General features: G+C 44.5%; 1 protein-coding gene across 3 annotated transcripts; it reads right to left on the minus strand.

Moving 5' to 3' along the window:
* Window positions 1-1,717: 1,717 nt before the first annotated feature.
* Window positions 1,718-6,018, minus strand: LOC144707533 (uncharacterized). Of its 3 annotated transcripts, none has more exons than XM_078580681.1 (6): window positions 5,539-6,018; window positions 4,971-5,448; window positions 4,328-4,520; window positions 4,057-4,121; window positions 3,472-3,682; window positions 1,718-2,142 (listed from the first exon to the last, which is right to left on the minus strand). In XM_078580681.1, exons 1-6 carry the CDS (start codon window positions 5,549-5,551, stop codon window positions 1,786-1,788), a joined length of 1,317 nt encoding a protein of 438 aa, XP_078436807.1. In that variant the 5' UTR covers window positions 5,552-6,018; the 3' UTR covers window positions 1,718-1,785. The 3 variants fall into 3 exon arrangements, with proteins under 3 accessions (XP_078436807.1, XP_078436806.1, XP_078436808.1); XM_078580680.1 differs by having other exon boundaries at window positions 4,971-5,464; window positions 5,539-6,017; XM_078580682.1 differs by having other exon boundaries at window positions 2,005-2,142; window positions 3,346-3,682; window positions 4,971-5,464.
* Window positions 6,019-16,305: the final 10,287 nt, after the last annotated feature.

Here is a 16,305-nt window from a genome sequence, read left to right on the forward strand (position 1 = left end):
GCCAACGCATCGACACCGGACGCGCCGCCACCGTCAACCGAAGTCAACGTCTCCGCAACGGACACACCACCACAGTCAACTGAAGTCAACGCCTCCGCCACGGACACGCCGCAACCGTCATCAAACAAATTCAACATACCGGCATCACGCACGTCTCCATGAACGCACTCTCCTTCACGCATCATGACACGTCGCCAATAGCAAATCAACAACTGCCCCTTGGCGTGACATGAAGCACGTCTCTCATCGTTAATTTCTCGTCTTTAATTTCTCATCGTTAAGTTGTGTTTTCTCTTTCCTCCAAGGCCTATATGTATAGGCCATTGTTTCAAGAAACAGTTAGGCAGTCATTTTTCAAGAATTGAGTTTGTTTTAACTCTTCTTGGAGGACTGCCCAACCTCCCCTATCCCATCTCCACTCCTACCGCTGTCGCCGCCACCGTCATCGTCGTCGCCGGCCTCCCTCCTGTTCTCTCTTCTCCTTCTTCCTTCGTCTCTCTCTCTCTCTCTCTTTATCACCCTCTCTTCTCTCATCCTTTCCGCCCACCGCCCACCGCCCTCGCGCCAGGCCGCCTCGTGCCGAAGCACCGGGCCGCCCAGCGCCCACGCGCTTGGCCGCCTTGCGCCCTAGCGCCAGGCCACCCTGCACCCTAACGCCAGGCCGCCCATGACTAGGCGCAAGGACGCCCAGCACCCTAGCGCCAGGCCGACCCTGCGCAATAGCGCCTGGCCGCCCTATGCCAAGGCGCTAGGTCACCCAACGCCCCCGACGTCGCCACCGAATGCCCGCGCAAGTGACGACGCTGTGCGGGCCTCCAACCCGGCCGCCCACGCCGCGGACGCCGTCGCCACCACAGCACGTCATGCATACCATTTTGGTGTCGGGGCGCTGCCCCGCACACCGCAAGGGAGCGACTCCCCCCTTGACCCCTTGCCAACTGACTACGTAGTTGGATCCGCGACTCTGCATCGAAGCGCTCGTCAATCGTCAAGCTTTCTGCCAGGGCCGTATAACGCCCGGAACGCCCAGACTCTCTCGTCCAATGGGCCATTCAACGCCCGAATTCGTCCAGTCTTGTCACGATCAGAATTCCCCGTGGTCTCTTCACGCACTACGGTGCCGAGGTACGCCTAAACTCTTTGGTGTCGACGTGTTCCTCGTCCAGTATTCCGTGAGAATTCTCCACCGCCGTCAGATTTGATTTGATTTAGAATTCCCAAAATTTCTCTCTTTCGTGGGTTTTCCTCATGATGTGAATTCAAGTATTGATTTTGGTGCTTTGGCATCGTCGCGGTTGTTGAAGACAGTACTCCAGCCCTCGACGAGGAACGGGGCTTCATCGGTTTTAAATTCTGAATTCGATCACGTGGATTTCTCTGGTCTGTTTTATCCATCATTCCCAACCCCGTCTAGTACGCTCTACCCGTCATCCTCATTCCCATCTCCCCTAGTTGTCCTGCATCAAATATCTTGGGGCAGCCTCAAGAGACATTCCATGATTTCTTTTTTGCTTTATGATTATCCCTACATCCCATTCTTATAATTTCATGTATGTAATATTTTGATAGTGCATTTCCTGCATTGTTGACCTAGAATACTGGCTATTTTTTAACCAGTTTCGTATACGCTAATTCTTTATATATTTTATTGATCTCAGTCGCCACGCTGAAACTCACATTAACCCATCTTCTGTAATTCACCACTCGCGGCATGAAATAGAAAAAAAAACTAGCAGCAGAATCTTAACTCAAAACTATGGTAGATGGAATACTAAGAACTAATGGTTATGTGGTCTCCTCAAAATGCAGCTTCTCCCAGTGCTCTACAAGACGAGTGGTATTTACCCTTTCTGCCAGCAGCAGCTTTATCTCCTCTGGCTTCATCGGCGGTGGTAGCGAGCACGGGGATGCTACCACCGTCGATGACGTCTCCTCCGAATCCAGCATAAACTTCCTCGACAGCTCATCAGCCGATGACATGAGCCCTACTCTAGTAAGTTCAACAGCTGCGGCCGGAACTACCGGCTTGAACTTGAGCAACCGTGCGTACTCAGTCAGCGAGTATAACATATAATTATATACCTGGTCCATGCTCACCTCCTCAAACATGAAGGTGCTTCCCTTCTTCCCTATTTCCTGCACCTGCAAATTTCCCGACAAATTCAGAATCTTCTCACAGCTAAGGAACGACAAACTGTGCCACGTCATTCGTCATGGTAATGGATTTGTGACCGATGATGTGATGATGACGGATGATGTTTTTTAGCCCCATCACGGTAACAAAGGTTATGGTGATGAAATATCCATGATGGGCGACTTGATGGTAACAAAGGGTCTTCAGATAGGAAGAGGGAGAGGGAGTCTGAGAGAGAGGGGGGAGGGTGGTTAGGGAGATCCGAGTAAGAGAGAGAGAGAGAGAGAGAGAGAGAGAGAGAGAGAGAGAGAGAGAGAGAGAGAGAGAGAGAGGGAGGGAGAGAGAGAGAGAGAGAGAGAGAGAGAGAGAGAGAGAGAGAGTGGGAGAGGGAGACAGAGGGAGAAAGGTAGTCCGAGAGAGAAAGTCAGACAGACAAAGAGGGAGTACGAGAGAGGGAGAGGGAGTCTCTGAGAGAGAGGGGGGCGGAGGGAGATCGAGAGAGAGAGAGAGTGGGAGTGTGTGTGTGAGAGAGAGAGACTGAGAGGGAGTATGAGAGTGGGAGAGGGAGACAACAGGGAGAAAGGTAGTCCGAGAGAGAAAGTAAGACAGACAAAGAGGGAGTGCGAGAGAGGGACACAGATAGAACGGTTGGAGAGATGGAGAGGGAGACGGAGAAAGAGGAGTCCGAGGGAAAGAGCAAGACGGACAGAGAGGGAATACGAGAGAATGAGAGGGAGATGGAGAAAGAGGAGTTCAAGAATGAGAGGGAGAACAAGAGAGGGAGAGGAAGACATACAGAGAGGGAGTAGGAAAGAGGGAGAGGGAGACGGAGAAAGAGGAGTCCGAGAGGGAGAGGTAAAACAAGAGAGGGAGAGAGAGACGGATGGCGAATGTTTCAAATGTATAAAAATGGACAAGTATTTGTGTGGATCCGTCACCAGTCACATGTGCCAGACGGTATAGATGGGGCATGTTCCAGACGGCCCCATCTGTACGTGATGGATATGTGCCAGACGGTCCTTGTTCACAACCCACAGATAAGAAATATGTTATTGGTTTTTTAGGTTGGGTTCACCGACGAACGAGGGACAATGGTTTTTGACGGACCGACCAGATCTTCCGTTCAGCCATCCAATCCATGTCTTGGCTTACCGCTTCGGTCTTTTCCCGTCCAGAAATGGGCCAAACGGATGACAATAAAAAAGACTAACCGCGCGGTGTTTGATGACGGAACGTGACTGTCATTGGACCGGCGACGAGTTTCGTTTCGTTTTCCGTTCCAAGATTAAGACGCATGGGATATTAGGTGCAACCCTGATCTTGCGTTTCTGAATTACCTCGGTCTGGTGGCATCGTCCCCAGTCGACGGCATACTTTATAGCCGGGCACTTGTCGTCTGCTCTCACCGGCCAAAAATGCGTTAGTGGAGAAAGCCCACGCGAGAAGAAGTCGTAGTAGCGCGGCTCCACTACCAGAACCGGCGAGTCGCAGGCTAGAATGTACTTCCTGCTCACCGACCACGTCCGCCCGTCAATATAAATCTTGTACCTGCAACCCGCATGCTAGAGGTTAGCATCCCCGCTTCAAATATTAGGGTTCGGTACACATCAACCGTCAATCTCAACTTCCAGCGAGATTGGCCCTCGTTGACGTCGAGGAGGACGAATTTTAGAGGATGGATGGTCTAATATAATTTGGACGGTGATATTGATGAATCCCAAAGATGGGTTGACGGAAAATTTCTAATCAACAGGCAGAGGAGTAGGGTTTGGGTCTTCGTCCTCGTCATCTGAACGTGTGACGTTAACGTTGTGTCATTGATAAGACGACAAGCATTCGTTAACGTTACACCCTTATGGAATCCCAGGACAAAAGAATACGGAATCAAGACGTTGTTAATGTTTCGTGACAACTGTTCTTACTGGTGTGTGCATTGGCCCGCAAGATTGGACCCCTTGAATCCGGCCTTCGACTCAGCTACCCAGTCCTGAACACCATACGGAGCGGTGATCAACCATATAAATTAAAAAAATTCAATCGCTATCAATTGGTGACAAAGACATTATTATCGCAATTATTATGATAGCTGGCACTTAATTGATATCAATGGGATCTCTTAAATAGATACGGTAAGTTCGAAAGATAGTTTATTACTAACTAACATCTGTATTGAGAAAGAAAGATATGGCTTACCTGGACGTAGAGCCGGGCGTTCCAGTCTTTCTTGTCGGTAACATTGCATCTTAGAAGGTCTTGTCTTCCTTGATCAACCCATGGGTTACCCTTCCAGAAGGCGTAGGGCTCTCGGTCCCGCCATCGTTTCCTCTGGTTGGCTGCTTTCATTTCAATCGCCAGTTGTCCCCATGACCTAACGTTCACCTCAGGCCTGTGTCAACCCCACAGTAAACATAGCTTTCCAAATGAGTTAGATCTCTAAACGTAAATACGATGACGAGTTATCTTTCTTCTAATAATTTGTTTCCATAAAGGATAACGATGACGCCCCTCCGTTAACCTCGCTCGGATGACGAGAGACCATGAAGAAATTTCCATCGTTATCGTCTCTTGTCATCTCTAACTGGGCGAGCTTCGGACGGAGACCAAGATGGCTTTTTAGAACTATCAAGGCAATAGCCATGGTCATTGCCCGCTTGCTTAAGACAGGGACACTTTGCCGCTGTCCTCGTCATTGTCTGCGGCTTACAAATGACGATGACGATAGCGATTTCAACATCATCTCTCGCCATTTTTTGCGTTGACGATGATGGGTTTTTGAAAAAGATTAAGAAAACTGTCATCGTGGGCAAATCCTGCGGACGATAAGTTAGGTTATCACCATCCCCAGAAGGACCAATCTGGGAAGACGATGTCAGCCGTGGAATCGCTGCCGCAGTAGTGGAAAAGGGCCGCTGGTTGGGCTGCCGACGAGTTCAAGGGCTGCGGAATTGCTGGCGAGTCGTTGCAATCGAACAAAAGCTCGAGGTCAGGAACTCGGCCAGGGAAACGGCGAAGGAGCTGAAGAATCCCCCACTGCGTGAAGACGTCGCGGGTCTGGAAACTGCGCGAGAACGTCTCCACGTAAGCTCGACCGCCGATAACGACTAGCCGGAAGTTAGCCGTTGGACGTGCCTTCTCCACCATCTCTCTCGTTATCCCCGTCTCCTTCCATGGTCGTAGATCCTCGTGGATCCACTTGAAGTAGTCGGGACACTCTTGGGCCGGCTTATTAACAGGCGACGCCGCTGAGATAAACTCCTTTAGAGGTGATGTAGGCCTGGCAGAAGAACAGGCCCGGCCAGCCATTTCGTCTTTCCCTGCCCACCATCGCACCTGGTCAGGAAAAAAAAGTGTGAAGACGGACGGGGAATAAAACGTAATTTGTAAGAAGAGAGGTAGAAATTGACCTTGTCGACCCATCGCACGGCGACGATGGAGGCCAGGAGGAAGGAAATTAGGAGGAGGCTGAGATTTCTTGAGCCAAAGTTGATCATCTGCTTCGTTTCTCAATTGAGATATCGATTTGGCTCTCGATTTTCAGAAGGTTCTGCAACCCGTTGAAGATGCAGAGCAGGGAGAGTAGAGAAGTCGAGAAGAAACGAAAGTGGGAACGAAGCTGAAGACGACTAAGTAAGAAATTACGTGGAAATACCGTCGTGTAACGACTGAGAGATCACGAGATTCAGATATGACTAAGCTTAAACGACCCATACAGTGGCGTGTCTACATAGATATGATCCATCGCGTGAAAGGAACCAGTTTCTGAAGGTTCTGCAACGCGTGGAAGATGTAAAGCGAGAGAAGAAACGAGAAGGCAATGAAGTCAAAGAAGACGTAAATAATCAATGAGCTTAAATTTTCTCCTAGCGGATGCCGCCTTTCTCGCATATTGGCTGATAGATCAAGATATCGACGCATAACTATTCTATATTTAATCTATCGCGAGACTAAAACGATGCCGTGTCCATTCAGATATACTCCCTCTAAGTGGACAAACGCGCTGAAGAACGTGGAAAAGCTTAGCTCTGTTAAGTCAACGATATTCCTTTTGCACCGCCTAAATTTCTCGATAATTTTTGTTTAACCATGATATTTTCAGACGGATATTTGATGCCCCTTTATAGTTATCAAACTATTGGACTTGATCGAGCCATTAAAATGAAATGGTCAACACCCATATTAATTACTTAGCAGTTGATATTACGTAAATGCATCTGTTCTAATGAGTGCTCCGTTTAGTCGTCAAATTTTGATTACTGGGCTGTTAATCCCTTGGTTGACAGATTTTGAATTTAATAAAATCGAGGTCAATCATATCACCGTGTAAAAAAACATCACAGTATACAAATAGTGATAGATTTATTTGTTCTAACTCCATGGATTCACGAGGTGAAAGCATGGAGTACGTATATGTTTATTTTGATCAATAAGTTCAATCCCATGTGGAAGGTTGAATTTTGGGTATTATGGTCAATGTGAAAGCCATTTAATTCTAAACCCAACATTTTTAGGGCATAAATAGTAAAATGCCGCAAAAAATCAATAAAACATTTATACCTGTTAGACTTTAGTTGACTAGTCACAATATATGCCAATGTAATTTTTCACAATTTATAGTTGAATGGGATCTGTTAAAACGCCTAATGAAGAAAATTAGAAAGGGAAATTTGAGGGGTAGACAAATGATATTTTAAGGCATTTTTTGGGAGATATATTCAGGTTAGGGAATTCAAATGTATAAGAATAACATTAAACTCTAGATAAAAAATAGAGAAATAATTCTAGAGAGAGGAAATAGAGAAAAATAAGGGGAAATTGAATTTTGAGGTTAATATGAAACAGATCCTTGAATTTATGGTAGTAGTAAAGAGGAGGAACATCAAAGATAAACTTTATCGTTTTCAATCTTCATCTTCAATGCAATGAAACACTCTTAATCTAAGAAATCCTGCAAGGGCATGTACATGCTGCTAATGTCTAGGGATTTTTTGAGACGTCCAATAAGGAAATTAGCTGAATAAAGAAAATTATAGTTTGAATCCAGGATGAGGGGAAAATATTTTGACTGAAGCAGCTACCATGCCCTTATTGGGTGACCTTCCTCAATGTTTTTCTCTCTCTTTTTGCCACTTTCAATGAATTGAACCATATTGATGGATAGTTGGATAGTGAGTTACAAGACAAGAGAGCCCAGAAAATTTTGGCCTCATATGACCATTAGATTACCAGACATCATCTTTACAACTGACATAACCTCTTCTGCTGATTGATTTTCATCTCTCTTCCATGTATAGTTAGCTGGATCAATATCTGACTTATGATTCATCCGCACTATAATTGTTTTATTTTCCCAGAAATGATTTGCCTCCGAGTATCAGGGAATATAATATAACAAATAAATAGATATCCATGATTGACTATTATGGCATCTTATGAATCCCAATACTAAATGTGACATCTCTTCCAACGGATCAGAATGTAACACATAAACAGAGTGTTAAAAGAGAAAATTACCTAACAATGAAAATATTTCTGTTATGAATCTGGTTTAAGCACCATAAAAGCATATCATTTAAGCATATTAAATCATGCCACATTCACTTTGGCATTTCAATATGTCATGAAATATGTGATGCATTCATTGAAGTAAAAAGGAAATCATTTTTCTCATTCGTCAACTATAGCATCCATGTCAATTATAACTTTATAATAAAAGGCTGGAAATGTAAAGAGTGAATAATCAAATCCTTATAGCATCCAGAATCATGGTGCCATAAGGATTTGTCTACCTGACGCTGATTTGCCATATGGTAATTCTATTAAATTTATTCTGGAAATCATAATAATATAATATAAGTGACTTAAATTATTTAATTTACTTTCAGTAGATAATTATGTAATATGCATGCTATTTGTATGGTAATTTGTGTCTTATCACCTTACTCTCTCTGGAAGGTGAAAGTCAGCCATTCTTCTCTTTATGTTTTAGAACAAGAGATGAAAGATTTACTTTGAATTAAAAGGCTGGGTAGGGATGATTTAAATGAGTGAAAGCTCTGAATAGAATAGAAAAAATAAATGTGGATAAGGTTGATAAAGAATGAAGAGAATTAGTCGTTAGTATTACTTGATATAGTGAAATATAGTCCAAAGATACTGAAATATAAATGAATAAACTTTAGACCACATGAACGAAGACAAAAATTAATAAAATCAATGGATGTTGCATAGCTTCCACTATGAAGTTGAAGAAAAATAAATTAAAAGAAATATAACATTGTACACAAACTGGCCCAAAATAGTTTTAGGTATTGCTCGTATGTTTTGCATTTGAGCACTCACACTATTTTCTCTTTTATTCTAATTAATTTTAAAAGGGGTGAATCTAATTTGTATCTAAACATTCATTCTGAGTAATATAGATGACCACAAAAGATATCATAAATTATTTTTTACATACCACGAGTAAGGATCGAGCAATCAGAATGTTCTTGACATAAAAGGCTAATGTCTTACAATAGAGAGGGAATTGTGTGCAAGACAAAAAACTCATCGATACAAGAGTAAAAAAATAAAGAATAAGAATAAATGGAAGAGAAGTAAAATAATGGAAGTAAAATAAATAAAGGGGAATGTATTGAATTGTGTATTTGGGCATATCATAGGTAATTAAGGAAGATGGGTGACACATGGCAGTGTTCTAATGGGTGAAATTGGATGGTAAATTAATGGTATCATGGTAGAGTATTTTATATTGTGAGGAAGGATTGAGCCATCATAATGTTCTTGGTAGATAAGAGTAATTAACAAAATGGATAGGGAATTGTGTGAAAAACATAAAAAGAATCCACCAATACAAGAGTAAGAAAAGAAAGAAGAAGAATAAAACAAAGAGGAGGAAAATAGCGGAAGTAGAATAAGTAAAGGGGAATAGATGTAGTTGTGGATTTGGTTATACCATAAGTGATAAAGGGAGACAGATGACACATGGTAGTGGGTTCCAACTGTTGGGTACTAGAGGCCTTGATTTGGATGAACAACTCAAAATGATACGCATCAAAAGACTTTAACGAATCGTAATGGCGTCAATAAAACCATGAAACAAAGAAGCTGTGCATGGATCACATCCATAATTTCTTGGATTCTGGAGTGATACGAGTCGAGCTGCTCATGTTTTTAGCCTCTAGACGTATTCACGTGGTCCATGGTACATGGAATCTAATCCTTCACCTTGGTGAGCTCCGTTCAGTCTCTATCATTGTTGTTATGTCGTCTTGATGTCACCAGGAATAGAGATAAGCCATGGGGAGAAGGGAGAAGAAGGGAAAGGCCCCTAAAAAATTCTGGCCTAGGTGAATTTCCTTCTAGGCCTTCCCAATTTATACCAAATATGTACTTTTCATAAAACCCCCCAAACCTAAGCATACATTCTGACGTCCAAAGACCATTTGTGTGTGACCCTCTAGCCCCATGCATAAGTGTAGTCGATGACTCCAATGGTCCAATAACCTTTCTTGGATTTCAAAGTTAGTTAAATATCTCATCATATAGATAAAATAAATGTCGGATCAATTTAACCCAATAGATTGAGTTTCCAACACATGGGGTGCCAAGCTACACTTCGGGCTCTAGAAGATACAAAAGAGTGTGTATCGACTCATTCATGAAACCTGTTTTTCACTGATAAGGGTGTATAATTCCTCATCCACTTGATGTTCCCTGGACAGTTTACAGTATGTTCAACTATCAAACCCTGATCAGTCATCTAAGTTGGTACTGATGCATTAAGAATTCATTAGAGAACTATTATCTAATATTTCATTGCCTTGGCCAAGGAGTTCATCGCATTATCTTCCTTGAGCTGTCACAACTTTTACCAAGGTGGATGATCCCATCTTGACAACTCAATCATCTTCGTAAACTTCTTGATGCGCTCAAACTACGAGTGTTTAGAATCTAATGATTAGAGACTCGCATATCATAGTCAGAGTACGACTTACATAACTGTGATGTCTTTGGTGTCTTAGGTCTATAGACTACTTACACATTCATGACATGAATCCACCTGTTTGAGAGTTTGGTATAATACCATTCTAGGATTCGTACAGATTAATTCACTGAAATCTTTCCACAAAAGAGCGCCCACTATCTATCCTTAGTGTCTCCACACTAATAGCTAGGAGACCAGCCATACTCATCATAGAGTGAGGCTTAGATAGCGGCCACACTCATGATAAAGTATTCTATCCAAATACTTTAATATCCTTCTCGAGTATCCTTTGAATAGGAATACTTAGAACACATGCTTAAAGACTCGTGATCTCTGCATAACGATCTCATCATAATTCACTAAGTCTGATCATGTATTCATGGCTTCATTATAAGGATCACCCATGCAGTATAATGAATATGTTATATTAATGAATATGGAACAAGATATGGAACGTGTGATGGGCTTGCCAGCCACTTATATCTCCATCACCAACAAGATGTCCAGTTCAAAAATGATAAATTGGATGGTGCATTTATGCTATTATGGTACACTAATATATCCCAATGTATTCAATAAGCAAAAAATAGTTCTTAAAGTTATGTGATTGTTGATTTGAGTTTAATCAATAAAATTTATAAACCAATAATCACATAATGAATCCAGCTAGTGGATGAGTACGTGTCATCTCCACGAATGGATCCTAGGAGTTTAACTATTGTTCGATAGTGATATGGGTAGGATGAGAAGCAATAGATATAGGTGAAGAGGTAGTGATCCAATGGAAAAGATATTTACCTATCACGAGATAGTATGTGAAAGAGGAGGTGTTAGGGCATGAATAAGGCTAATTGAAGTGATGGAGCAAGATAGATGGAGACATAGGGAAACAATGTGGATGTAGAAGATGTGGGAAAATAGAGGATGGTGAAATTAGGGATTTTTTGTAATTGGATGATGGTGATGTGATTAAGAACTGAGGTTGACATGGTAGGGTGAGATGATGGAGGATGGGAATGATGGTGGATGATTTTAGATTGGTATGGAAAAGATGTGATGGGTATGGATCTTACTAAGGGGTGTGGTTAACGTAAATCAATGTAAGGAAATAAACTAATCGTAGATCCGATGTTTGGACAAGATCTGGATAATTTATTGATATAAATAACCTCGCGTCTTCTCTGTATACCTTCTGCAAACACTTAAGACACCAAAAAAACCTTGATAGACCTTCAAAAACCTTTATCTCTATCTCTATAAGAGGAAGCACATTCAAATATGTCTTTATGAAGATGCATGACTCATTTTATATTTAAAACCATACAAATGGATAGAAGAAAGAAAGACGAAGGTGCCCTCAACATTTCAGCTGGGTTCGCCTACTACATCTTTTGATATCAAGACTAGAAGTTGGATAATTCCTAGGGTTTTTTCTCCTCTCATCTTGATCGGCACCCCTATACTGCTTTTAGAATTTTTATTTAGTTTGATATTAAAACCAATGATTGGCCATTATTATTATGCCACATTCTTGATAGATATGTCACATTGTACAACATTTTGCTGCAGGAAAAAGACAAAAAATATTTAACAGTATATTATTATATAGATATTAGAATAATGAGAAAACAAGTGTGATATTGCAAGGCATTAGAGCGTGCCACCTACACTCTATTTTATATATTCCCCTATGAGATTTTGGCACATCAGTGAACGTGTGCTGATAAGAGCGAAAATAGGTGTATTAATGTTGTTGTGTTTACTTTCACTTCTTTCAAATAAAATTTATGAATTTGTAATCTCACTCAAAGATGTATAGCTAAGAGTGAGGTTGTCTACTCATGGATTGGATCTTAGAGACAAAGTTAACTAATGAGTTTGAAGGTAGAGATAAGGAAGTATAGAGCAATAATACTAATAAGAAGTTTCATGATTATTGATGTTTACATCCTACATGGGAAAATGTGGCCAATATCTTTAAAAATGGTTTAAGGAAATATTAAGAGATAGTTAAGGTGATAAGGGTTAGCAAGAAAAAGGGGAACATAGCACTAATTGAGGAAAATTGAGATTACCCTAGGTGTTTGTCGAATGTCTGAGAGAGAGAATTTATTTGATTATTTATAAAGGAAATTCACTCTAGTAATTTTATTTGAAAGATCAAAAATTGTATTATGAGAGTCTATTTAGATTAGAGAATTTAGATAATTTTTACAAATTCTTTAGTAGTCGATTTATAATAGAAAGTGCAGAGTACACTTTTAAAGGGACTATGTATATGAAATGTCCGATGAAATGTATAACTTTAGTAGAGTAATTAAATGGTGTTTTTTATAAGAAACGCAAGAGATTTTTTTGCGTATTTTATATCTAGGAAATCAATAAAATGAGCTACATCATGTTTAAGTTATTAGGGATTTTGAGAAATTGCTTATTGGTTTAGGAATATTAAGAAAATAAATTAAAGTTTGTTTAAGAAAAATGTAGATCAAGTTCTCACGAAAATGCTTACAAGAAAGATTTTTGTTTACTGAAATTGTATACTTCAAATTTTTGGATTGAAGATGAATCCTCATTGTTTGATATTCCATCGAAAATTTGATTACTTACCAGAATTTTTTGCCGTTTGGGGTTGCCAATGGCTTCAAATCCTCATCCAGTGGACTCTTGTTTCAGGTGAGTATTCAATCCTTTTCTCTCCTCTTCTACCACTCTTTTACTGACCTCTCTTCAGGTCACGGGCCTGCCACAATCTCTGGCCGAGATACCCAAGAGAGAAAATGAAAAGGAAAAGTGTATGTTCCCCATTCTTTATTTCAAAGTTCAGACTGGAATCTGGTGGAAAAGATTGTGTTTGGGGCAGGTAAATTTTGGTTTTATAGGGTGGGAATGCTCCAATCGTGTGCCTGGCATATATGGGATTAATGCTCTAATGTCGAATGTCATCGGGGACGTTGTTTGGTTGGGTATGATGACGATGATGATGTAGTGCAACGTCGGTGACATTGTCTTGAGAGTACTGAGTTGATGCTCGGATTTGTGATGTAGGCGGACGTCGTTGGAGATGTCGTCAGTTAGGTATGGATTTATGGAGATGCGAATATATGATGTGAAGACTCTTAGGCGGATGCACATGCAGGCTCCGACTCGTGGGGTTCGCCAAACTCCGCGCTCTAAGGCGCACCACCAATGACGGTGACGATGACCTCTTGACCCTCGTTGAAGCAATGTGTACGGCGCTGAACAGACTGAGTCCGTGGGGGCTCTTACATAACGAACGGGCTTGGCCCGCGCCTAGCGAAGACGCTCGGTAGATTCCCTCATGTCCATTGGTCCTCTCACCTATTCTATCCCGAGTGCAGTGGAGTGCAATTGAAAGATATATGACAAAAGATAAATTAACTCAGTGAGTTAGGGGAGTAAGGTATCTCTTTAGTCGCGTTGTCCCGTTGACAAAATATCCGTCGATGTAGTAGCTGGTGCGGATAGATTTGGCGGAGTCGTGCCGGGACAGGCACGACATTCCTCGATTGGCGGTGAAGATGCAGCTTAGGAGTTGTGACACATGAGTGTGGGTGGAAAGGCAAGGGCACGGAGTGCAGGCGGTGATGATGTGAGCGGCGGCAGCGCAAGCGGCAACACAAAGGCGGCACGACGGCGGCGCGGGTGGTGACACCAATGTCAGCAGCGCAAGCAGCGACATTGCAGCAATGCACGCGGCGGTGCAGGCGACGCGGATGGCGACACAACGGTGGCGCTGCAGCGGCACAGGCGACAGAGCGGCACGGCTGTGAGTGACGGCACGACGGTGGCACTAGCGACGGTGGCAACACTACGGTGCGAGCGGTGGCTCAAACGGTAGCGCCGGTAGCAACGTGGGTTGTGGGGCGGCAACAGCGTGGGCAACAGTGCAGGAGACAGCGTGGGCAGCATCTCAACAGCAGCATGGGCATCGACACAGCGGCTGTGCAAGCGATGATGGCATGGGCGGCAATGCAACTACGGCGGCGATGTCAGCGACACAAGCAGCAGCTCAAACGGCGGCGTGGGCGGCGGCATGGCTGTGCGAGCGGCAGTGGCACGGGCAGCTGCAGCACAAGCTGCGGTGGCGCGGGCGGCGTTTCAGTGGTGACGTGGGGAGGTGGTGTAGACGACGGCATGGGGGCGGTACGGGCGGCAGTGCGGCAGCAACACTGCGGGTGCTGCCGGGAGGCGGTCTCAGGGTCGATGCGGAGCAGCGACCTTAGGGCGGTGCGAGGCAGCGGCCTCGGTGCAGCAACCTTGGGCGGCGGCCTCAGGGTGGTGGGGGCCAGTGGCGTTGGCGTGGAACGAGGCGACGGCCTCAGGGTGGTTGGGGCCAGTGGCATCGGTGAGGCGCGAGGTGGCAGGCTCGGGGCACCGCGAGTGGCGGCCTCAAAGTGGCGCGGGACGACGGCCTTATAGCCGACGGGGGCGGTGGCCTCAGGGCGGCGCATGATGGCGCCCTCGGGGCAGCGTGGGGCGGCGGGCGGTGACGACGACTTTCCCTTCCCCCTTTCATACTCCTCTTCTCTTCTCCTTCTTCCCCTTCTTCTCTCTCTCTCTCTCTCTTACATGAACGTTGAGTGGTGGGTCCCTTGTTTCAAAATAAAACTTTGACTTTGACCGGGGTTTCTGGGGTGCCCACTCCACCCCTTATATGGGGAATGGTAATAGGCCCCTTAATAGACGTCCACAAGAGGGGCCCATCACACATAGGCCTCCCCTTAAAAAAAAGAAATAATAAAAAAGATGAAACAGAGGTTCATAAATAAAAGAAAGGGGCTGTGCATGGGGATATGGCCCGAAACTTATGAGAGTTGGAATGCCTACGCCTTCCTCCTGGCATGCCGATCTGGCGGGTCTCAAGTCGGCGGCTGTCCCAGACCTCGTGAGCAGTGTTGCCGACAACGACATGGGCTTCGGTGTCGTTCTTGATGGAGGGGCTCTCCTGCTCCATCAATCCTCTTGGGGTCGGAAGAACTCGGCTCTGACGAGTTGGGGTCGTAGGTGGCGGCCGATGGACATTCGGCTACCGGCATTGTAGGTCGTCCTTGGGCTTCCACGTAGAACCTGCACATGTGCATTCCCCTCCTTGTACCAAGAGTCTTCGCGAGGCCTCATCCCCTACATGGTTAACTATCTCTTGCCGTATACCTTTGACTGGCTCATACCAATCGGGTGGTAGTACCGGGGAGGTGGTCGCGAGAAACTCCATCACTCTGAATTGGTCTAGAGAGGCTGGGTCAAGGGGGAGAAAGGGGGGTTGGTACGGAACCAGGTCCACCACGTTACATGTGGAGGCAATCCTCCACACGGGAAGGATGTCGACGATGTTGGCGGGATCGCCCACTCGTTGGAGGATCACGGACAGGCCGATGCTATGAACACGTAGCTTTGTTGGCGTCCCAGGAGAATAAATCTCTAGTCTGATTCTCACCACCATACGGTGTTGCAAGTTGAACCCTCGGAACCGGCAATGCGAGTCAGCAGCTTGCTCGTACGATGCAATGAGACTCGTGGTCCTAGCATGATAATGCTGACGCAAAGAAAAAACATGCAGGGTGGATGCAAAACCATGACGTTCTACGGGTGCTAATACGGTGGGTTGACGAGGAACATGGCCCAAGGCGATTTTTGTAGGACTCAACTCAGTGGTGCGATTCACCGAGGAGCTCTAGGTGTGAGGAATGTGACAATGTTGCTTGACCATTGTCTCAGGAGTGGCAAGGTGGTCGCGACACATGTGCATTGTGCCATCCTTTGGTGGGGTGAGAGTGCGGGGTTTGCACAAGATTTAAGGCCCTTTTGGACGAGGCCTGTCGGGACGATACATCTGGATGCCGGGTGAGTGGTGCGGGCTCCGGGTGGCAGCTTGGCCGGTCTGGCAAACAATGCGAGCGTGCGCAGCGACAACTTTGTGGGCCGGGCGAGCGGCATGGGCAGGCGCGGCGATGGCTCAACAGGCCGGGCGAGCAACGCAGGTGTGCATGGTGATGGCTCGGCAGATCGGGCAAAATGATCACTAGATAGCGGCAAAAAGATCATATGCTATTTGCAAGGAACTAAGGACTACATGATTGCTTACAAGAAGTCAGATAATTCTAAGATCATTGGGGTGTTCCGATTCTGTTTTTGTTGGATGCTAAAATTCAATAAGATCCAC

Source organism: Wolffia australiana, chromosome 9 (genome assembly GCF_029677425.1).
Source record: "Wolffia australiana isolate 7733 chromosome 9, ASM2967742v1".
In the NCBI taxonomy this organism is placed as follows: domain Eukaryota; kingdom Viridiplantae; phylum Streptophyta; class Magnoliopsida; order Alismatales; family Araceae; genus Wolffia; species Wolffia australiana.